Source organism: Bos javanicus, chromosome 2 (assembly GCF_032452875.1).
Source record: "Bos javanicus breed banteng chromosome 2, ARS-OSU_banteng_1.0, whole genome shotgun sequence".
Lineage (NCBI taxonomy): Eukaryota > Metazoa > Chordata > Mammalia > Artiodactyla > Bovidae > Bos > Bos javanicus.
Window position 1 is genome coordinate 115,759,864 of NC_083869.1, and position 24,764 is coordinate 115,784,627.

Genomic DNA, 24,764 nt, shown 5'->3' on the forward strand with positions numbered 1-24,764 from the left:
GGCATCTAGTGGGTCAAGGCCAGAGATGATGTTCAATATCCTACACGGCACAGGGCAGCCTCCACACCAAGAAATCATCTAGTCCAAAATGCCAACAGAGGCATAGCGGAGAAACCCTGCTATAGAGTGTACAGCCCCGGCAAGGGTTCCTGACTCAAGAGGGAGCTTACTGTGTTCTGGATCCAAATGGAAATCCCGTCTGGCTGAGTAGATTAGGATGAAGTGAGAGAGGCAACCTGGGCTAGACGGATGGAGAGCTGTTTAGGACACAAGGTGATGAACTCTGAATTATCCCCAAAGCATTGGGCAGCCCTTGAACCCCTTCAGGCAGGGGGAGGAAGGCAACCCAACTAATGCGCTTTGCCTGCAAGTGCGGCCGCAGTAACTCCTCCCGGCCAGCAGAGGGCGCGAGCCGACACTTGGCCTCCGGCCGCCCGGGGCGGGCCTCTTCTTGCCGTCCCCGCTTCCTCCTCTTTTCCCCTCAGGACAAGTCGGGAAGGCGGCGGCGGCGGTTGTCCCACGACCGTCGGGCCGGTTCGCGTGGCCCGTCAGCCCTCGCTCCGCAGCGTGTCCGCCTCGCGCCCAGCCCGGTCGAGTCGAGCCGCAGCGGCCCGGGTCCGGCGCGGGCGGCGCGCGCTGACGGAGGGCGGCGGCCGCGGCCAGGGCGGCCGGTGGGACCGCAGGGTCCCCGGCGCAGCGCCGCCCGGCTCCCGGCCCTGCCGGCCTCCTCGCTCGGCGCCGCGGCCATGGCGGCCAGCGCGAAGCGGAAGCAGGAGGAGAAGCACTTGAAGATGCTGCGGGACATGACCGGCCTCCCGCACAACCGAAAGTGCTTCGACTGCGACCAGCGCGGCCCCACCTACGTGAACATGACGGTCGGCTCCTTCGTCTGTACCTCCTGCTCCGGCAGTCTGTGAGTGCGGGGCGGCCGGGCGGGCGGCCGGCCCTTCCTCGGGCGTGGGGAGCGGTTGGCCGCGCGGGGGGCCTCACGCGGCTCGGGACCATGGGCCGGGATGCGCTGGGCCCGCGAGGCCGGGGATGCGCTTTCGGTTTTCGCCGGGCGAGGGTCCAGGCCCGGCGCGGGGGTGGGTAGCCTTGGTGGCTGGGGTGTGGGCGGGGTCGGGGTCGGGAGAGGGCGCCCGGGGTGAGCATCTCTGGTCCCCGCGGAGCCGGCGCCTGCCCGCCTCCCTCGGGCCTCCGCTAGCCCGGGAGCGCAGACCCGATGGAGCTGCAGTGGGAGGACGGGAGGAGGCTGGGAGGGCCTCGCGGGTCCTTTGTGTGCCCCGCCTCTCGGCCGGGGCGCGGCGGTCCCTAGCGAGGCACCTGCTGGGTCCCCGGTAGAGGGGTGGTGGGTAAGGCTGGGGTGGGAGAGAGAGCAGGGACGCTTAGCATGTTTGTTTTTTTTTTTTTTTCTCTTGGATCCAGAGTTCCTAGGACACTGAGAAAGCCAGCACTTAGAAATAGTAGCGGGGTTAAAATGTTTTGATGGCAGAGATGGGAATCCCAAGGGAAAAGTTGAGGGGAGGGGAGAGGGTCCGCGTTTAATTGCGGGAGAAGGAGCCAGAGAAAGCAGGCGTGAGATTGTGGGACTTCAGCTTTATGACCCAAAGAGAGCCTTGAAGAGTTGGGGTAAAGTTTTAAATGGAAGTAAGGGACTGACTAGGAGCTGTGTCATTGTCCATATGGTGGTGGTGTTATCTGTAAGATTTCCCCATCAATACCTAAGTGTCCTGTCGTGTACACAGAAACGAGAAGAGATGGAGGACAGTATTGTTTCAGGAAAAGGGAGACTGCCGTCTTGAATTACTGGAATGGTTTGCATTTGTTCCTCTTTTCTTCATTAAGCTGTTTTTTTTCTATTAAGATGTTTGTTGCTGAGATAGAAGGTTTTTCTTTTTTTTTTTTTGAGAGTTTATAGTTGATTCTGGAACTAAGTTGTTTTTATACACTAAATTATCTTGTAGTAAGTTACCAACGAAGAGGTGATTACTAAATGGTCTTAAAACCTTTGTTATATCAAACATCTACTCAAATTCTTTCTCTCGTTCCATTCTTTGAAATCAATTATTTGGTCTCCCCCTTCCCCTCCAGAAACTTTGTAAGATTAATCTTGAGGCAAAGTGTATAATATGTGAGAAAACTTGATTTTTTTTTTTTTTTTTGGAAAATGTAAGGCATGCCCAGTTATGTACGATTTTTCATCTTCCTAAGTTGGGCAAAGATGTCTCCCCTGATGATTATTTCTTTAATATTTATTGGGTGCCTACTAGGTTCTCTGTAAAGCCTTGGGGAGTGCTGATGAATAGAGCAAGGTCTTTTGTTCTCTTGTGCTTACATTCTTGTTGGGGAGATGGTAACATAGTAAGTAATCAAGTGAGAAAAATGTCAGGGGCAAGAGTGCACTGAAATAGTAAGATAGGAGGAGAGACCTTCTCTGAGAAGTCACTTTTAGATTGTAGGATCAAGAAAGCACTCTGAGAAGTTGATAATTAGTGATGTTGTTGAATTACAACAGAATCCTAGAGCTGGGTAGTGCTTAGGAGATAGTCTGGTTCATTCTTTACATTTACAAATAAAAACTGTGGGCAACTTTGGTTTTAAAACAATGAAGGCTGTAGTCCAGTTTGTTTTGAGGGTAGTACTTGACTTTTTGCATAGTAAGTAGGCTGTGTTTTTACTTAACACAAGGTCCTTTAATACATTTAAAGTATTTGATTTGAAAAAATGTCCAGTCTCATCACTTCATGGCAAATAAATTGGGAAAAACAGGAAACAGTGGCAGATTTTATTTTCTTGGACTCCAAAATCACTGCGGACAGTGACTGCAGCCATAAAATTAAAAGATGCTTGCTCCTTGGAGGAAAAGCTGTGACAAACCTAGACGGCGTATAAAAAAGCAGAGACATCTCTTTGCAGACCAAGGTCCGTATAGTCAAAGCTGTGGTTTTCCCAGTAGTCATTTAGGCATGTGAGAGTTGGACCATAAAGAATTGATGCTTTATGAAGCATTGATGAAGACTTGATGCTTTCAAATTGTGGTGCTGGAGAAGACTCTTGAGAACCCCTTGGACAGCAGGGAGATCAAACTAGTCCATCCTAAAGGATATCAACCCTGAATATTTATTGGAAGGACTGTTGCTGAAGCCCTAATAACTTTGGCCACCTGATGCGAAGAGCCAACTCATTGTAAAAGACCCTGATGCTGGGAAAGATTGAGGGCCGCAGGAGAAGGGGGGCAACAGAGAATGTGAGGTTGGATGGTGTCATCGACTCAATGGACATGAGTTTGAGCAAACTCTAGGAGAGAGTGAAGGACAGGGAAGCCTGGTGTGCTGCAGTCCACAGGATCACAGAGTCAGACGTGACTTAGGGACTGAACAACAGCAATGTATATATTTACTCTTCTGAATTTCTGACTTTTCTGTGTATCTGTTTATAAGTATGAATTTATTGCCACAAATGTGTAATATGAAGAATTATTTACAAGTTTCTTCCTAGAGTGTTTGCATTTCAGAAACATTATATATGAGAGGCTATCTCATACATGCCAGTTGTTCACTTTAATGGAATTTAATGTGTAACAGATAGGACTCTGTATCTATTTAGTTGTAAGTCTACAAATATTTATTGCTTGGCCTGTTTCGTGTACTATGGGAGGCACTGGTCCTGTTGGGATCCCCCTGTATTTCAGGTGCTTACATTCTCAGTATGGAAACAGTTACAATATATTGTAATTTCATTTCTTTGAATGAGCTATCCACGAAATATGTAAATGAATAGGGAAAGCTTCACAGAAGACTTAATGGCTGAGCAAAGACCTTTAAAGATAAGAGCCACATGGCAGTGGCTTTATGTAGTGAAAGAACAAATACTAATGCTTATGAACTGGATAAAGTTGGTTTTGAATCCTGGCTCCACTTATTAGCTGTGTAGTATTGAGAATGTCATTCAGCCTCTATGAGTGTGAATTTTCTCCCATTTGAAAGGCAAGGATGAGGTTTACCTTATGCATTTTGGATGTAGGTTAGTTTTCAATATTAGAGATATTGTATGTCTGACATCTCACATGACTCTTGGGATATATATTAATAATAGCTGCCCAGTAGGTGAGAAGCATTATTAACGAAGGGGACAGGACATTCCATGAGTAGGGAACAATGTATGAAAGATGATAAAATGAGAAGCACCCTTATAAAAAAAATTTATCGATTTGGATTCTTTAGATTTAACTCAGTGTGACTGAAGTTGGTTTAAGAATATGAGGGGAATGTATTGTTTGTCTTAAAATGAAACTTTATGCTCTGATTTAATGATGTTGCCTAGATTTCCCTCATTCAAAGACGGCTGCTCCCAGCTGCCTTAATTTATATTACTGTTACAACTCTTCCAGAAATTCTGCAATTCATTCTGGATTGGGTTAGGTCATATGATTGCATAGAACCAGTACCCTCATTGGATACGTTGTACGATGATACTATTGGAATAACAAAGATCCCAAATAGAATTCCCAAATCAGAAATGTGGGATCCTTGTGGAGGAAAGACTGGATCCCAGATGAAATGTCTACTCAGAAATTCTGGAAGAACAATAATTCCTGAGGATTTTTTCTTTGAAAAGCAATAATATAGGAAAATACTTAAAGAATAATAGCTATTGAGTTTAATGATAATTATGTCTTTGATATTTAGATGACATGCTGTAATTGAAAGAATATTTATTATGAAGTCAGATTTTAACTCTACCACTAGCTTTGTGACTTGAAAGTGAAAGTTGCTCAGTTGTGTCCAACTCTTTGCAACCCCATGGAGTGACTATACAGTCCATGCAATTCTCCAGGTCAGAATACTGGAGTGGGTAGCCTTGCCCTTCTCCAGGGGATCTTCCCAACCCAGGGATTAAACCCAGGTGTCCTGCATTGCAGGTGGATTCTTTACCAGCTGAGCCACAAGGGAAGCCCAAGAATACTGAAGTGGATAGCCTATCCTTTCTCCAGCAGGTCTTTCTGACCCAAGAATTGAACTGGGGTCTCCTGCATTGCAGGTGGATTCTTTACCAACTGAGCTATCAGGAAAGCCCAGCTTTGTGACTTAGGGCAAAGTATTAAGCAAAGGTAAAGTATTGAGCAAGACCACTGTGTGTGGGTTGGCCTGGATCCATCCCCTCAGCTTCTTTATTTGTGAGGATAGGATGATAAAATATGCCTTAAGTTTGTTCAAAGGATTAAATGGTACACTTCATTGAATATTAATTGAGCATATATTATTTTTGAGCATGGGGCTAAGCAGGGAATATACATACATGAATTGAGGCATGTTAGCTGCCTTTCAGAAACCTTGATGTGCCTAGAAAATGCTGATACATAATAAATCGTATCTGCTATTATAAGTTAAATAAACAGGGTGACAATATACAGCCTTGACAAACTCCTTTTCCTATTTGGAACCAGTCTGTTGTTCCATGTCCAGTTCTAACTGTTGCTTCCTGACCTGCATACAAATTTCTCAAGAGGCAGATCAGGTGGTCTGGTATTCCCATCTCTTTCAGAATTTTCTACAGTTTATTGTGATCCACACAGTCAAAGGCTTTGGCATAGTCAATAAAGCAGAAATAGATGTTTTTCTGGAACTCTTTTGCTTTTTCCATGATCCAGCGGATGTTGGCAATTTGATCTCTGGTTCCCCTGCCTTTTCTAAAACCAGCTTGAATATCAGGAAGTTCACAGTTCACGTATTGCTGAAGCCTGTCTTGGAGAATTTTGAGCATTACTTTACTAGCGTGTGAGATGAGTGCAACTGTGTGGTAGTTTGAGCATTCTTTGGCATTGCCTTTCTTTGGGATTGGAATGAAAACTGACTGACTACGGTTTTTCCTGTGGTCATGTATGGATGTGAGAGTTGGACTGTGAAGAAGACTGAGCGCTGAAGAATTGATGCTTTTGAACTGTGGTGTTGGAGAAGACTCTTGAGAGTCCCTTGGACTGCAAGGAGATCCAGCCAGTCCATTCTAAAGGAGATCAGCCCTGGGATTTCTTTGGAAGGACTGATGCTAAAGCTGAAACTCCAGTACTTTGGCCACCTCATGCGCAGAGTTGACTCATTGGAAAAGACTCTGCTGCTGGGAGGGATGGGGGGCAGGAGGAGAAGGGGACGACAGAGGATGAGATGGTTGGATGGCATCACTGACTCGATGGACGAGTCTGAGTGAACTCTGGGAGTTGGTGATGGACAGGGAGGCCTGGCGTGCTGCGATTCATGGGGTCGCAGAGTCAGACACGACTGAGTGACTGATCTGATCTGATCTGCTATTATGAATTTTAAGATAGTCAAATGCCTTTTTATTATTTAGCAGTATCTTTGTTAAATAAATTGAACAAGTATCTTGTTAATATTACTAGACTCAGAGCTGATCTTTTATTTCCTGTTTTTTTTTTTTTTCAGATGATTGCACTCTGTGCTTGTATGATGCTTATTTAAAATATGTAAATGAATTAAGATTGTGAAACTTTAAAATAGACTTCAGATTTAGGTATATTAAACTGTCACTGAGGTAGAAAGGGGGTGTTCTAACAGATTGACTTGTCATTCTTGCTGCTTCTATCTATGGAACTATTCAGACTTATAAATGGCATTCCATTATAGCCAGCATAAAATATCGCCTTCATGTTAACGAACTTATAGTTGATGAAAAGACTAGGTTTAGACCAAATTATTTATTTTGTGGAGATTGTTAGCATTAATTAATTGGTAAATAATATAAGAATTGTTCTATACTTAAAAAATGATTCATTTAGTTTGCAGAGAGAGTTTAGATAAAAATAAAAAATAACATTTGAGAAACATCTAGTCCAGCTGCTTAATACCAGCCCTTTTATGTAGACAGTGCATTTAAACTTGGATTTCACAGGTAGATAAATGTAAACAGATAGTAACCTACACTCAATTTTGTGTGCATTTTGAGTCTTATGATGAATCTTTATTAATAAGAATTTTTACTTTAAAATTAAAGTTGGGCAATTGAAAAGAGGCATTTGTTTTTATATATTCACTAGCATTTGAGTAGATTGAATCAAATACCCTTTTGGACCTCTGTGTATAATATTCAGAACCTCATGGATGTCACAAGTGGCAGTTTACATCTTTGATTCCCTTTTCACTTTTTTTGGTACACTAGCAGTACTCTTGCCTGAAAAATCCCATGGACCGAGGAGCCTGGTGGGCTGCAGTCCATGGGGTCACTAAGAGTCGGACACCACTGAGTGACTTCACTTTCACTTTTCACTTTCATGCATTGGAGAAGGAAATGGCAACCCACTCCAGTGTTCTTGCCTGGAGAATCCCAGGGACGGGGAGCCTGGTGGGCTGCCGTCTGTGGGGTTGCACAGAGTCGGACATGACTGAAGTGACTTAGCAGCAGCGGCAGCATGGGTACATTCAGTGAAAATATTTTGACAGTGTAGTACAATTTCAGTTTAAGTGGGAAAGCTATTTTGATAACTTTTTCAATTGTGAAGGGCAGAGGTTTTTTTTAAGTAAATATTCATTAAGTCCAGGCACTAGTATATGTATCCAGGGGATACAAAAATTAAAATATTTAAATGAAAAATAAGATAATAATTACAAGCTACAATTACTAAGTAGTCTTGTGTCAGGCGTTATTCTAGTAACCGTCATAAAGAAAAGTAGTGTAATCCTTAACAACTTTAAATTGTAAAGTTAGCTTACACTCTAATGCTTATTGTAAATTGTTGTGAATTCTGTATTTGGGGGATTTAAATGGTGGATTTTACTTCATTGGATATTAAAGGGCAGGACAGGCAGTTTATTAATGTATTGTGTATTTTTGTGTTTTATAGTTACGTCGTGCTTTTCTTTAAATTGTAGTTTTAGCTAGCTTCAAATGTCTGCTCTTTGAATTTCTTCAAAAACTAATGTCATGTGTTGTGAGTGTGATGGGTTATGGTGCGATTGGTTCTGATATTGATTCTTTTGAATTTGGCACATCTGTCCTGTCCGGAATTAATTACTTTGCTATTTTTTGTGTTTGAACTGTAATTAAAACCCCTCATACCATGTGTTCAGGATTGATAGTGGTTAGATTTATCCAAAAAGGCAGTGGAAAAAAACAGTGATAGTCATTAGGTTTATCAAAAAAGACAGTCATTAAAAAACATACACACAGATAAAATTTAGGTTTTTGAATTTTAGCATATAATTGTTAATTTGCCAGAGCGTTATGTAACACCTAGGACTTTTCTTTGAATATGGTTCCGCTGATGAGATTTTCGTCCCCTTGATACAATTTAGACTCACTTTGTGTTATAAAAGATTTTTATAATTTTAAGCTACTTTTAAAGCGGTTTGAGTGCTGAATTGTTCTAGATCTCTTTTCAGTTTAGATGTTTTACATTTCTTGTCTACAGTTGAGTAACAGCTTTTCATAGTGACTATTTGGTGGAGTTTTTAAAATACTTCATTTTCATGGAAACAGTTCTTACTCAAGTGATTGTTTTATATAATGTTTAATTAAACTATATATCTATCAAATAGAGCTTCCCTGTTGGACCAACCACCTGCCAATGCAGGAGATTCAGATTCTTTATCTGGGTGGGAAGATCTGGAGAAGGAAATGGCAACCCACTCCATATATTCTTGCCTGAGAAATCAGTGCACAGGAGCCTGGCAGAAGAGCCTGGACAGAAGGTCCATGGGTTCTCAGAGTTGGAGATGACTTAGCAACTGAACAACAACAAAAACCTGCCAAATACTATACCAAGTAAATATGACTTAGTAGTATATGAAACGACTCTAGATAAGCATAAAACTCAGTTGAAAGGAGCAAGAGATAGGACCTTCTAGCATGAATGTTCATTGTGGAATAGGCGTTTGCTATAGGTTTTTTAGCAGGAAAGATAAACGTGGATTATTCAGCAAACTGATCGAGAGAGACTCTTCTTAACTGTTGTGAGCACCTCCTGTCTTGGTGTCCTTTGGAACCCAAGGGATGGTGACATCATTTGACCTTAACTTGCATTTTTATATTGTTTGTCTGTGTTCTTCTTTCATTTGTCTGTGAATTTGGTTCAATGTGCTTGTAAGCACTTTGACCTTTAATCAGTGGTTGTATCATTTATCTAATTAAATTTATATTAAAATTTTAAATATTAGTTGTTTTACAAATAAAAAGAATTAAAGCATTCTTTTAAGGAACTTGCTGACCTCTGGACCTCAATTTAAATATTTTGCCTCTTTAGAAACTTCTGTGTCTAGTTTCAGTACAGTCTTTGGAAAATAAGCAAATACCCAAAGTGATAATTTTCTGTCTTTTCTGTACAACATGTATAATGCTTACATTCTTAAGAAGCTTCTGTGGAGATATTCAGTACTAGGTGCCATTAGCTTGTTTTTTCCCCCACTCAGTTATGCATTTCCCAGTCCACCTGATCAAATCAATCGTTGTCTAGGATTGATACACCTTGGATTCCTCTAATGTATATAAAAAAGATAAATGGTTCATAACTTTGGGTACTTTGTTTAATAGGTTCCTCCAGACATCCTTTTCAGCCTCACTCATGAGAGCTGTTACCCTAAAAACACCTGCTTGGACATGATTAGAATGAAATTTATTAACTTAGAGTAGAGGAGGGGTGGGAACCTTATTTGAATTGTTCTATATATGGGGAATGAATTTTTTTTGTTTTGTTTTTAAGTTAGAATGTGTTTTTCCAAAGACTCCTGCGTAAGACATGGTCTCCTTTTGATTGGTATCATAACTGTCTTTTACAGGGAAGGAAGTCGTAATTACTCTTTGCTTTTATTCTAGTTACTTAGCTTAAGAGATGAATTAACAAACTGGAGCATGGTGTAAGAAAATTGGTTAGGATGATAAGGAGGTTTGAAATTCTGAATGAGCGGAATAGCTCCAGGGACCAGAAGTATATTAGCTTAAAAAAGAAAAAACTAGGGAGTGGGGTTACGGAGCTGTACATGTGGTCACTATCTTTGAGTAATTTAAGGCCTTTATGCAGAAGAGCTTCCCTGATATCTCAGGTGGTAAAGAATCTGCCTGCAATGCAGGAGATCCTGGTTTGATTCCTGGGTTGGGAATACCCGCTGGAGAAAGGATAGGCTACCCACTCCAATATTCTTGGGCTTCTGTTGTGACTCAGCTGATAAAGAATCCTCCTGCAATTCCAGACACCTGGGTTCTATCCCTGGGTTGGAAAGATCCCCTGGAGAAGGGAAAAGCTGCCTACTCCAGTATTCTAACTTGGAGAATTCCATGGACTGAATAGTCCATGGGGTTGCAAAGAGCTGGACAGGGCTGAGCCACTTTCACTTTTTGTGCAGAAAAGGTAATAGGTTTTATTCTGTAGTTCAGTTCAGTCACTCAGTCATATCTGACTGTCTGCGACCCCATGAACCGCAGCACACCAGGCCTCCCTGTCCATGACCAACTCCTGGAGTTTACTCAAACTCATGTCTGTTGAGTCAGTGATGCCATCCAACCATTCTCACCCTCTGTCGTCCCCTTCTCCTCCTGCTCTCAATGTTTCCCAGCGTCAGGAGCTTTTTAAATGAGTCAGCTCTTCACATCAGGTGGCCAAAGTATTGGAGTTTCAGCTTCAACATCAGTCCTTCCAAAGAACACCCAGGACTGATCTCCTTTAGAATGGACTGGTTGGATCTCCTTGCAGTCCAAGGGACTCTCAAGAGTCTTCTCCAACACCACAGTTCAAAAGCATCAATTCTTCAGCGCTCAGCTTTCTTTACAGTCCAACTGTCACATCCATACGTTACCACTGGGAAAACCATAGCCTTGACTAGACAGACCTTTGTTGCCAAAGTAATGTCTCTGCTTTTTAATATGCTGTCTAGGTTCTGTAGAGGGAGATAGAAGACCAGGTATGGAAGTCATAGTGAAACATACATGTTTAGGAAAAGAAGAGGGATTTTTCTTGTAGTGTCAGATTCCAAAAATTTTTATTCTTGCCCCACTTTTGTGTTAAATTTTGCAAGATCTTTGATGGGGAAAGTAAGAAAGTCAGCAGAACTAATAATGTGGGAAGATGGGAAAACTTCCTCATTTCTCTCTTCAAGCTTTTATCTCTTAATGAATCTTGTTGGCTCTGACTTGGAGCATTTGTGTTCAGAGGTACTTCTATAAAGAAATTGCTGATGTCTAGTAGAGTCTTGATATTTTTGAAATACGAGAAATTTGAAATTTAAAAAAATTCCTCATATTTTCTAGAAATGGTTTTTCTTCAGTTAAAGAATACAGTGTGTTTATGTGTCAAATTTCATTTTGAAGGGAAAGAACCATTTATTTTCCATATTTTCTGTTTACTTTTTAATTTAATTTTAATTTAAAAAATACTTGCACATAGTTTAAAAAGGCTTATAATGAGCAACAGCAGTCACTTCTTCCCTTTCCCCATTTCTGTTTATCATGGACAGTCTGTTCCCTTCTCTTTTTGCCTTTGTATTTCTAACTAACAGGCTTATAGCTTTTTTTTTCAACTTTGGCTTCTCTGCTCTGGAAGAGTGAAGATAAGGCTTTGGCCCTCTTAACACTCCTCTCACTTTGCATGTGTACTCTGCATCTACTTCAATAGACTATCACAGTTTTGGTTAAATCACTATTAAGTATTTACCTTATTGCATTATGTGCATACTGTCTCAACTAAATCATACAGTTTGTTACTATTATGTATATACTGTCTCAGCTAAGTCCTACAGTATGTTACTGTTATGTACATACTGTCTCTGCTGCTGCTGCTAAGTCACTTCAGTCGTGTCCGACTCTGTGTGACCCCATAGATGGCAGCCCACCAGGCTCCGCCATTGCTGGGATTCTCCAGGCAAGAACACTGGAGTGGGTTGCCATTTCCTTCTCCAATGCAGGAAAGTGAAAAGTGAAAGGGAAGTCGCTCAGTCGTGTCCGACCTTCTCGACCCCATGGACTGCAGCCCACCTGGCTCCTCCGTCCATGGGATTTTCCAGATAAGAGTACTGGAGTGGGGTGCCATTGGCTTCTCCTACATACTGTCTCAGCTAAGTCCTATAATATGTTAGTACTACATTTTCTTTCTTATATAGACTTTTCTCTCTGAAGTTTATAATTGTCTAGGTTTCTTCATTTGCTTTGTTTTCCATGTGGATTTCATTAATATTTCCTCACATAAAATTATCTCTGGCTGCGATATGTACCTTTTTTATAGTATGATCAGGTGTGTCAGATGCTGGGTGCTTCTGTCATTTTGATCTGGAAATAATGTGCTCTAGAGCAACTTCACTTTCACTTTTCACTTTCATGCATTGGAGAAGGAAATGGCAAGCCACTCCCGTGTTCTTGCCTGGAGAATCCCAGGGATGGGGGAGCCTCGTGGGCTGCCGTCTATGGGGTCGCACAGAGTCAGACACGACTGAAGCGACTTAGCAGCAGCAGCAGGCCTGCTGTGCAGCTGTTGTCTTTGGACTTTCTTCTTCTACCTTAGTTCTGGAAATTCCCATCATGCCTAACCTGTGTTGAAACCTCTTTTTCCAGGATCCCCACATTTCCATTAGCCTCTTGATTAAAGGTTAATGGGAGATCATTTTTGATATCTGCATTGCTGAAAATGTCTTATTCTGCCCTCATGTTAAAATTAATATTTTGTCTACATTCACAAGGTGAAAAAACCCTTGCAGTTTTTAAGACATTGCTTCATTGTCTTTAAACCTTCAGTATTGCTGTTGAGAAGTTTGATGCTATTCTTACTAGTCATTCTCTGTGCCCCATTTTCCACTCCCTCTTTGGGAGTATATATGATCTTTCTATCCATGCTTTTTTTCTAGTTCATAGATTTTTTTTCTCCAGTCTTTTTGGTGAATAAAAAAAGTCTGACTGTCATTCTGAGTGCCAGGTTGAGGGAGGGGACTGGGGACATAGAATCTATTGTTGTTCAGTGTGTAGTCTCAGATAAGTCTCCAGGTTTTGGCATAATACCCAGTAGCAGTCCTCAGCTGTGCCACAGTGTATTAGGTATAGGCTCTCCAGATTAAATAAGCAGTTAGAAAGCATAACTGACTCAATGGGCATGAAATTTGAGCAAACTCTGAGAGAGAGGGGAGGATGGAGGAACCTGGTGTGCTGCAGACTACGGGGTCGCAAAGAGTCAGACACGATTTGGCGACTGAACTACAACCACCACCACTGCAGATTAAATTTTCCTACCTAGCATTTGGTATGTGTGTGTGCTCAGTTGCTTCAGTCGTGTCTGACTCTTTGAAATCTTATAAACTGTAGCTTGCCAGGCTCCTCTGTCCATAGGATTCTTCAGGCAAGAATCCTGGAGTGGGTTGCCATTCCCTTCTCCAGGGGATCTTCCTGACCCAGGGATCAAACCTGGATCTCCTGCATTGCAGGCAGATTCTTATCAGCTGAGCCACTGGGGAGCAGTCTTTTGGAAGTAGGGAAATTGGTAATCTAATTTTGAGCCTGCATAAATCCCCCAACTTGTGGCTTGATTGCTTTTGTGACTCTTAGGGATTCTGTGGTGGGAGTCATCTTCTAGTTGGCTTCTCCCACCTCTACAGGAGCTTCGTTTTAGCTTTCTTTACTCTGAATAGTTGGTTACTGCTGGTATTGTATTTTCTGTATGCCTTTGGGTTCCCTCCTTGTTCTCTATTCCTCTCTTTGTGGAAGAATGACTTTTTATTCCTTTGCTATCTTTTCAGTAGGGTTTAGAGAGGTAGTAAAGACATTCTTGGGTTTTGTCCACTGTTAACAGGAATGCATTAGTTAGGTTTAAATTGTTACCCGAGTATTATTTTTTTAGGTTCTTGCCCTAAATGTTACAAGGACCTTTCAGTGTAGTGTTGCTGGCTTTTAAAAATAAAAACTCCAAATAGAAATTATGGTTTGCACCATGGGGGGGTGTGTGTGTGTGTATTTTAAAGTTGAGTTCTGGATAAACTAATATCTGGACTATCTAATATATACAGATCTTGGTATTAAAAATCTATAGATTTTTGGTAACTTGTTAAAGGCATCTTCTATTTGTTGTAGATTTTAAATGTATAATTTATATAATACAGAACATTTATATACAATATTTTTATTCCGTAAGATTGGGATAGATTTAAATGTCAAATTGGCATTCTTAACTTAATGCCAACGTTAGCAAACCACTTAAATTTCCACAGCCTAATGAAATATTTGAACCAGCTTTTCCTCCAGCAGGAGAAAAGCAGTGAATAAAACTAGCTAAATGAGCTTTCTTACTTATTCATCCAGCACACATTGTTTTTTGAGTTGAACAAATGGCTGTTTGCAAGATTGTTTGAGGCATAGTTAAGAGTAACATACTGGTGGACATATGGAATGAGTCACACCATCTGGTTGCAGTCATACCTGGGTGGTGGTCCTTAAAACTGAAACTCCTGGGGATCTGCATATGACTTAATTATGCTGCAAAAACATATTGGGCTCTACCAGTAGATGACTTTGAAACTTCTTGAAGCCAATTAAGTGGCAAACATGCTTTCAAAACATCAATACTGCTGTTATTAAATAGTCACTATTAATTTTTTTTTTTTTTTGCACTAAACTGGAGACTTAAAATGTGTATTTTAGGATCCAGAATGGGTGGTACTTCAGTATTGGCACTGTAAAAATGATGTGGTTTATTTGTGTAACGCTTTGATCCAATAGTTATGACTAATGTCATTACAGTAAAGTGTTTTATAAACACTGGATTCACATGATAGCTAGACTTGGCTTAGCAAAAAATGGGGAAATGGCACCAGCTTTCAGGAGTGTATCCTGAAAATAACTAGATAAATGAATAATTCAGTTTTGGTTACTTGAGGATTTCATTCATTTAAATAAATAATCAGATTTGGTAGATGGAGAAGGAAAGGTGGTCTGCCAATGAAAAATTTTAGTTTGTGTGAAAATTGTGGTTACTGTAGATAGTAACATGGACTCTTAAGTTGGCGTACATTAAAAGCAACTTTTTTGTTGTGTAGTTCTGGGAGTCTTAACATCTGTATAGATGCATGTAACTACCACCACAAGCAGAACATGGAATGGTGTGTGCATGCCCAGTTGTGACCCTATGGACTGTAGCCCACCAGATTCCTCTGTCTGTGGGATTCTCCAGGAAAGAATACTAGGGTGGGCTGCCATGTCCTCTTCCAGGGGATCTTCCTGACTCAGGGATCAAACCTACGTCTCTTATGTCTCCTGTATTGGGAGGCAGATTCTTTACCACTAGCACCACCCAAATAGTTGCTGGGCACATTGCAAATTCCAATTTTGCTTTTTTGAGCTTCGTGGAATTGTTTTTGATCTGCAGTTGGTTGAGTACCTGGATGTAGAACCCAGAGACACAGAAGGCCAACTATATGTTTCTTTAGTGAAGATCTCCTGGGGCTAAACTTCAGTTTTTAATCTGAAATTGTTATTTTGTCTTACACTTCAAAGATATTTTTGCTGGATTCACAACTGTTAATTTTTAGTTTTTTAAAAACTTCCTAAAGACAATATTGCACTGTTTTCTGGTTTTCAGTGAGAAGTCTTTTCAGTTAGATTTCACTTCCTTTCTTTTCTTTCTGATGGATTTTAAGGTGTTCTATTTATCTTTGAAGTTTTACCCAAATGTATCTAAGTATAAATTTTATTTGTGCTGATTTTCATAAGCTGTGCTTCCTATATTTGTAGATGCATGACTTTCATTGGATTGTAAAAATCTCAGCTATTATTAGCTCTTTAATATTGCTTGTCCTTCATTCTTTGAATTCTTTCTTGCAAAAGCAAGAATACTGATTACACCTTGTAATAGTGTCCCCCACTCTTTTTTTTTTTTTTATCCTTGTCTTTTCTATCTCCTTATGCATCTGTGCTGCGTTCTGGGCTATTTCTTCTGTTTTCTCATTCCCCAAATCTCTCTTCTGGTATGTTTAATTTGCCCTTTAACTAATTTGTTAAATTTTTGATTTCCACATTTATAAATTTTCATTTTTATAAGTTCTGACTTTTAGATTTACCGGTTTATTCTGATAATTTCATATTTCCTGTTCATTTTTATTCCACCATTTAACATTTCCTATATGCTATGTTTACTTTATATTTTGTATTTGATAAATCCAGTAACTAAAGTCATTGGAAGAGGGGGCATACATCTGTGTTCTACTGTCTCAAGCTCAGTAATGATTTGCTCTTATGTAATGATTTTTATTGTAGTCTCATCTTTTATTGAACTTAATATTTCCAAATCCTCATAGCATAATTTGTAAATTATAAATGCATTTTTCTTGAGAGGATTTGCATATTCTACTGCTGGGATCTAGGTATATTGCCACCCTGAAGCTTCTTAATTCTTCATCCAAAGTCTTGGGTTTAATAGGGATAGCTCAGGATTACCTCTCACATTGTCTTAGCTATTGTTATATTTGCCTTCTGAGCAATACTGAATTTTTTGTATAACGTAGGCCACTCTTCTAGTTTCAGTTCACTTTTACTTTTTATCTTTGTTTTTTTTTCTCTTGTAAAGGGGGAGTCCTTTGAGATTTATTAGAAGTGTTAACAACTAGGATTTTTCTAGAAATATTGGCAATTAGGGTTTTTCTTCTATTTTTTTAGTAGTCTATAAAGTTATCATATTTTAGCAGAGGAAACTTTTCAAAAATGTCTGCCATACTGTTGTAAACAGAAATTAATGCGATTAGATATGCAAAGTGCATGCCAGTCTAGGAACTTTAGGATATTAATTTCCTTCTGTCTTATTAAGTTTTTTTTCACCTCTTAATTTGTATAAATGTACTTAATATCATATTTTTGTGTGTGTGTGGACACTTGGCTTAATCTTTTAAGGATTTCTATTTTTTGTTATGCTGGAAATAGTAAATTTATGTGAAAATTGAAATTATTGTTATATATGAGGTGACTGAAGAAGGAAATGGCAACCCATTTCAATATTCTTGCCTGGAAAATTCCATAGACAGAGGAGCCTGGCAGGCTACAGTCTGTGGGGTTGCAAAGGAGTCGGACATGACTCAGTGACTAAAACAACAGCAACAACATATGAATGGTGAATGTGTGGAATGTTTTGTAGACGATTGAACCTAGGTATAATTTATATCTCAGTAGTGATCCAAAGAAACTACTTCTTTCTTCACTTGGTGATTAACACATTTAGTATATTTAGAGTAGTGGTTCTTGAGTAGTACTCTGCACTTCCACCCCCTGCACCCTCAGGGGACATTTGGCACTATCTTGAAACATTTTTCATTATTCTTACTGGGTTGGGGGCCAGTAGGACTGGCCAGTTTTATTGCCACTTAGGACTTCCCTGGTGGCTCAGCAGTAAAGAGTCCCCCTGCCAATGCAGGAGATGCAAGTTCTGTCCCTGGGTCCGGAAGATCCCCTGGAGTAAGAAATGGCAGCCCACTCCAGTATTCTTGCCTGGGAAATCCCATGGACAGAGGAGCCTGTTGGGCTACAATCCATAGTGTCAAAGAGAGTCAGCTATAACTTAGCAACTAAACAATAACAACACTGTCACTTAACCATTTCCCCTTTGATAATGAAGTATTTTTTTGACTTTATTTTAACTTTATATTGAAGTAAATTAATAATGTGATAGTTTCTGGTATACAGCAAGTGATTCAGTTATACATATGCATGTATCTATTCTTTTTCAAATTCTCTTCCCATTTCAGTTCAGTTCAGTCTCTTAGTCATGTCCGACTCTTTGCAACCCATGAACTGCAGCACGCCAGGCCTCCCTGTCCATCACTAACTCACGGAGCCCATGTCCATCGAGTTGGTGATGCCATCCAACCATCTCATCCTCTGTCCTCCCCTTCCCCTCCTTCCTTCAGTCTTTCCCAGCATCAGGGTCTTTTCCAGTGAGTCAGCTCTTCACATCAGGTGGCCAAAGTACTGGAGTTTAAGCTTCAAAATTAGTCCTTCCAATGAACACCCAGGACTGATCTCCTTTAGGATGGACTGGTTGGATCTCCCTGCAGTCCAAGGGAGTCTCAAGAGTCTTCTCCAGCACCACAGTTCAGAAGCTTCCCATTTAGGTTGTCACATAATACTGAGGAGAGCTTCCTGCACTGTACAGCAGCACTATGTTGGTTATCCACTTTAAATGTAGCAGTGTGTACCTGTCAGTCCCACACTCCCTAACTCTCCCTCCCACCCACCCTTCCCCTTGGTCAGCATAGGTTTTTCTCTAAATTTGTGAGTCTAATTCTGTTTTGTAAATAGGTTCATTTGTATCATTTCTGTTTAGATTCTGTATAGACTCCATGTATACATGATACCATATGATCTTCCTCTGTCTGACTTACTTCACCCAGTGTGACAATCTCTAGTTCCATCCATGTTGCTGCAAATGACATTATTCTTTTCAGTGGCTGAGTAAAATGTTGTCTTATATATGTATGCCACATCATCTTCATCCATTCCTCAGTTGATGAGCGTTTAGGTTGCTTCCAGGTCTTGGCTATTGTAAACAGCGCTGCAGTGAACACTGGGGTGCATGTATCCTTGCAGACCATATTTTTCTATCCTGATAGATACCCAAGAGTGGGATTAAAGGGTTATATGGTAGTTCTATATTTAGATTTTTAAGGATCCTCCATACTGTTCTCCACAGTAGCTATACCAATTTACATTCCCACCAACAGTGTAGGAGGGTTCCTTTCTGTCCACAACATCTCCAGCATTTGTCATTTGTGGATTTGTTTGATGATAACCATTTTGACTGGTGTGAGGTGATATCTCATTGTAGTTTTGATTTGTATTTCTCTAATAATCAGCAGTGTCAACATCTATTCATCTATGTCTTGGTCATCTGTGTGTTCTCTTTGGAGAAATTTCTATTTAAGTCTACCTTTTTTGATTGGGTTGTTTGTTTTGATGATATTAAGCCGCTGTATTCTAACAAGATGGTGGAGTAGAAGGACACGGGCTCATCTTCTCTTGCAAGAACTCCAAAATTGCAACTTGCTGCTGAATAACCGTTGACAGGAGAATGTTGGATTGCACCAAAAAAAGATACCCCACATCCAAAGGGCAAAGGAGAAGCCCCAACAAGATGGTAGGAGGGGTGAAATCACATTTAGAACCAAACCCCATACCCACCAGAGACGTTCGCAGGGCACAAACAAAACCTTGTGCACACCAGGACCCAGACCCTACACAGACTGAACCAGACCTGCCCATGAATGTTTGAGTGTCTCCTGTGGAGGCACGGGTCAGCAGTGGCCTGCCACAGGGACTGGGGCTCAGGCTGCAGCAGACCTGGGTCACGCAGCGTGTGACATTAAGCCGTCTTGGAGGAAGGTGCTATTAGCCCCGCCACAGAGCCACCGAGCAGACAACCCACAAACTGCAGAACAGTTATACCAAGGAAATTCTCACACTGTTAAGAAGGTTCTGGGACCCACAACAGATTTCCCAACCTGGGAATTCATCAAAGGGACTGAGGACCCTTGGGGAATTTGACTTTGGAGGCCAGTGGGATTTGATGACAGAACTTGCACAGGACTGGGGAAACAGACTCTTGGAGGACACAGACAAAACCTTGTGCACTTGAGGAGCCAGGAGAAAGGAGCAGCAGTGTCCCCAGAAGAGACTAAACCAGACTTGTTTGTGAGTGTCCATGAGTCTCCTACGGAGGCATGGGTCGACAGTGGCCTGCTGCGTGATCAGGGACTCTGAATATAACAGTACATGCACAAGTCCTTTTGAAGAACTGAGTCTGAGTGAACTCCAGGAGTTGGTGATGGACAGGGAGGCCTGGCGTGCTGCGATTCATGGGGTCGCAAAGAGTAGGACACGACTGACTGAACTGAACCGAACTGAACTGAACCAAACTGATCACATGGACCACAGCCTTGTCTGACTCAGTGAAACTATGAGCCATGCCTTGTTAGGGCCACCCAAGATGCACGGGTCATGGTGGAGAGTTCTGACAAAACACGGTCCACTGGAGAAGGGAATGTCAAACCACTTCAGTATTCTTGCCTTGAGAACCCCATGAATAGTATGAAAAGGCAAAAAGATAGGACACTGAAAGATGAACTCCCCAGGTCGGTAGATGCCCCATATGCTACTGGAAAAGAGTGGAGAAATAACTCCAGAAAGAATGAAGGGATGGAGCCAAAGTGAAAACAACACCCAGTTGTGGGTGTGACTGGTGATGGAAGTAAAGTCTGATGCTATAAAGAACAATATTGCATAGGAACCTGGAATGTTCATGAATCAAGGTCCATAATCAAGGAAAATTGGAAGTGGTCAAACAGGAGATGACAAGAGTGAACATCAACAGTTTAGGAATCAGTGAACTAAAATAGACTGGAATGAATGAGTTTAATTCAGATGACCATTATATATACTACTGTAGGCAAGAATCCCTTAGAAGAAATGGACTAGCCCTCCTCATCAACAAAAGTAGTACTTGGATGCAATCTCAAAAATGACAGTGATCTCATTTGGTTTCTCTTCTGTTCTATTCCATTAAATATCACACTAATCCAAGTCTGTGCCCCAGCCATTAATGCCAAAGAAGCTGAAGTTGAACGGTTCTATGATGACCTATAAGACCTTCTTGAACTAACACCAAAAAAAGATGTCCTTTTCATCATATGGACTGGAATGCAAAAAGTAGGAAGTCAAGAGATACCTGGAATAACAGGCAAGTTTGGCCTTGGAGTACAAAATGAAGCAGGGCAAAGGCTAGCAGAGTTTTGCCACGAGAACTCACTGGTCATAGCAAACCCCTTTTCCAACAACACAAGAGATGACTCTACCCATGGCCATCACCAGATGGTCAATACCAAAGTCAGATTGATTATATTCTTTGTAGCCGAAGATGGAGAAGCTCTATACAGTCAGCAAAAACAAGACTGGGAGCTGACTGTGGCTCATGTCATGAACCCCTTATTGCCGGATTCAGACTTAAATTGGAGAAAGTGGGGAAAACCACTAGACCATTCAGGTATGACCTAAATGAAATCCCTTACAGTGTAAGTGACAAATAGTTTCAAGGGATTAGATCTGGTAGAGTGCCTGAAGAATTATGAACTGAGGTTCCTGACATTGTACAGAAGGCGATGATTAAGACCATCCTCAAGAATGGAGAAGGCAATGGCACCCCACTCCAGTACTCTTGCCTGGAAAATCCCATGGACGGAGGAGCCTGGTAGGCTGCAGTCCATGGGATCGCTAAGAGTCGGACACGACTGAGCGACTTCACTTTGACTTTTCACTTTCATGCATTGGAGGAGGAAATGGCAACCCACTCCAGTGTTCTTACCTGGAGAATCCCATGGACAGAGAAGCCTGGTGGGCTGCCGTGTATGGGGTCGCATAGAGTCGGACACGACTGAAGCGACTTAGCAGCAGTAGCAGCAAGAAAACAAAGTGCAAAAAAGGCAAAATGGTTGTCTGAGGAGGCCTTACAAATAGCTGAGAAAAGAAGAGAAGCTAAAGGCAGAGAAGAGGAAAGATAAACCGTTGTGAAAGCAGAGTTCCAAAGACTAGCAAGGAGAGATCGGAAAGCTTTCCTCAGTGATCAGTGCAAAGAAATAGAGGAAAACACATGCGAAGATGGACACAATAAAGGACAGAAACTGTATGGACCTAACAGAAGCAGAAGATATTTAAGAAGAGGTGGCAAGACTCCAAAGAAGAGCTATACAAAAAGAAGATCTTAATGACCCAGTTAACCATGTTGGTGTGATCACTCACCTTGATCCAGACATCCTGGAGTAGGAAGTCAAGTGGGCCTTAGAAGGTATCACTATGAACAAAGCTGTTTCCCCATCTATTTGCCATGAAGTGATGGGACCAGATGCTATGATATTAGTTTTCTGAATGTTGAGTTTAAGCCAACTTTTTCACTCTCCTCTTTCACTTTCATCAAGAGGCTCTTTAGTTCTTCTTTACTTTCTGCCATAAGGGTGGTGTCATCTGCATATCTGAGGTTATTGATATTTCTCCCAGCAGTCTTGATTCCAGCTTGTGCTTTCTCCAGCCCAGAGTTTCTCATGATGTACTATACACACACGTTAAATAAGCAGGGTGATAATATACAGCCTCAAAGTTTTACTAGGATGAAATGGCTGTGTTTCAATTTCTTACTGTGCAATCTTCATTTCTATATTTCATGACTTACCAAGAGCTGAAAGAAAAATAATTTATTAGTTTAAGACTTAAAGCAAAACAACAAAACCCAACTGTTGTTTCTCCACCTTGAAATGTGAAGCAGATAAAGTGCAACTTGATTTAATTCAAAGTGTGAGCTGAAATATGTGCCATCTATGTCTGACAGAAGGGAGAGAAAGAAGCAGCAGTGTATAACAATTGAGCTTCTGTTAATTCTGAATTATTATGTTAACGTAAAATATTTTGTATTTCTAGAACATTACGTACCATATTTAATTATTCAGAAATGTTTTTAGAATATTTTTGAAAGTTTGTTACTTTGCATCATTGTTAACTCTCATTTAATTATCCTGGTTGATTGCAAAATGAGTATGGCAAATTCTGTAAAACGATTGATCTGCCCTAGACCAGTATTTCAGATGAAGTCTTTGTCAGAGGATATGACTCCAAACTGATTAGATGAAACTGCATAGATAACTTGTTACTTTGCATAGATTACTTAACTCCTCATTCTTGTGGGTCGAGTAGGCCACTGTGTGGTAGTTGGATGGAACACAGTAGTTCTTAGTCTCTCTGAGTGCATCTCTATTTAGTTTTTCATGTGTGTGAAAAAATATAAAAGTCCTCTTAAGGCCACATATACAGAAAAGATTTCAAAGTGGTGAAGGACCTTAAGAGTATTCATATATATTCAGGTATTTCTTGAAGCCCGTCATATCCCTTTATTTCTTCTTGAACACTTAGGACCTCCTGAGATGGTTGAAGGTGTTCTTCATTATCAGCCCTTATTTGAATTGATGGAGAGATGGAACTTTTTCTTATCCATCAATACCTTCAAGGTTCCTTGGATTAGTTTTCAGTTTCCTAAGTCAGTCTTAAAGATGGTAGCTATTTGATTTGAGTATTTGTATATTTCCATACCTGACATATCATCATCACTTTCTTAGAAAATATGAAAATATTTAATAACATTCTTTACCATTGAGCCTATCATATAAATTATTCTCCTTCCATCAGACTTACACTAAAGCAGTATTTGTGTTCCCAGTAAACTAATGTGTTACAGGTACTGTATATTTCTAACTGATTAGTTGAATTTATCTTTAAATAAATTAGTGTCAGTCTGAACAAATTCACCTTGATATATCTATTGTGTGTGTAGTTTAAAATATTTAATTTAGCTTATAGCATAAAACAGTTCTAAGTTTAAATGTGCTAATTAAAATGTTTTTCATTGACGTAATTTTTGAAATACTATAGTTTGTAATGGTATTTTTTTTTATCTTTTAGGCGAGGGTTAAATCCACCACACAGGGTGAAATCCATCTCCATGACAACATTCACACAACAGGAAATTGAATTCCTTCAAAAACATGGAAATGAAGTAAGTGTTTTAGTCCTTTTAAAAAACTTGAGTTGTTTAGAATGATAAGAAATTTTCACTGTCTAAAAAAGGTATTTTTGTATTCTGTATTTAGGTGTTTCAGAATGTACTCATTTAGCAATGTATTTGGAATTAATGTCTACTACATAAATACTTTACCTAAACCTGAGATGAAACCTGTATTTAAGCTTTGTCAGTATTGAATGTAAAAGGCATTTTTAAAGGACATCTAGTATTGGAGTAACTTAGTTATGGCTTTAAATGACAAAAAGAGGGAGAAAGAGAATTAACATTGTGGTACTGTAGTAAACTTTTGTTAGGCTGTTGTATGATTGGCTTTCATTTGATGGTCCCCTCCTTCCTTCTTACATTTTTAACTTTAGATGTATATGTGATGCTTAATCTTGAGCTGCTTCCCCGGTAGCTCAGCTGGTAAAGAATCTACCAGCAGTGCAGGAGACCCCGGTTCAATTCCTGGGTTGGGAAGATGCCCTAGAGGAGGGCATGGCAACCTACTCCAGTGTTCTTACCTGGAGAATCCCTGTGGACAGAGGAGCCTGGCAGGCTACAGTCCATGGGGTCACACAGAGTTGGACACAACTGAGCAAATAAACACACAACACAGCAGTGTTAAGTAGGTGCTCAATAGGGTGGGGATTAGTAGTTCTGAGCGGGCAGCCTAGCAGCATGAGGAACCCAACAGAGACAAGATTTGTAGGGGAGCCTTTTCTTTCTACTCTGCTTTGATGGGCTTCCAGGAATTCCGTTCTCTTTGCTTGCTTTCTTGTTTTAGTTCCATGTTTTGCTATTATTAAGAGTGGTGGTCTGCTATTTAAAACAAATACAAAAAACTGTAAAATTAACAGAAAGCCAGCATGTTTTATAATCTTGGGGCATGGATGAACCAGTCAACCCAATTGATTAGTAATTGCCATTATTTAGTAAGACAGTTTAATCACTTCCTAGAAGGGAAGTACTTTAGTTGTACTACAGTGGTTGCATTTTTTTTTTTTTTTGGCATGTTTTTGATAATAGAAAATAAGTCTTCAGATTTTATTAGTTTCAGTCTTCTTTTTCACCTCAGAAGATGTATGCAAGCATTTTGTACGTGGCTTCTTTTTATGTCTTAAACTTGCTTTCCAACTTTTGATGCATGTGTGTATTTGGTTCTAAAGTAGTAAAGATTATGAAATATGTTTTAATACATGATTTAGAGAAG

At 40.5% G+C, this 24,764-nt stretch overlaps 1 protein-coding gene across 9 annotated transcripts in view; it reads left to right on the plus strand.

Annotated features, from left to right (window-relative positions):
* Positions 1 to 378: 378 nt before the first annotated feature.
* AGFG1 (ArfGAP with FG repeats 1) overlaps positions 379 to 24,764 on the plus strand; it is an 81,507-nt gene continuing 57,121 nt past the window's right edge. For 2 of the 9 annotated variants that reach the window (XM_061386848.1, XM_061386897.1), the window contains exons 1-2: positions 382 to 913; positions 23,452 to 23,545. In XM_061386848.1, the coding sequence (XP_061242832.1) occupies positions 747 to 913; positions 23,452 to 23,545 (261 nt within the window). In that variant the 5' untranslated portion in view covers positions 382 to 746. Of the gene's footprint in view, positions 914 to 23,451; positions 23,546 to 24,764 lie in introns of all 9 variants that reach the window. The other 7 variants (XR_009730721.1, XM_061386861.1, XM_061386888.1 and 4 more) reach the window with 7 other exon arrangements.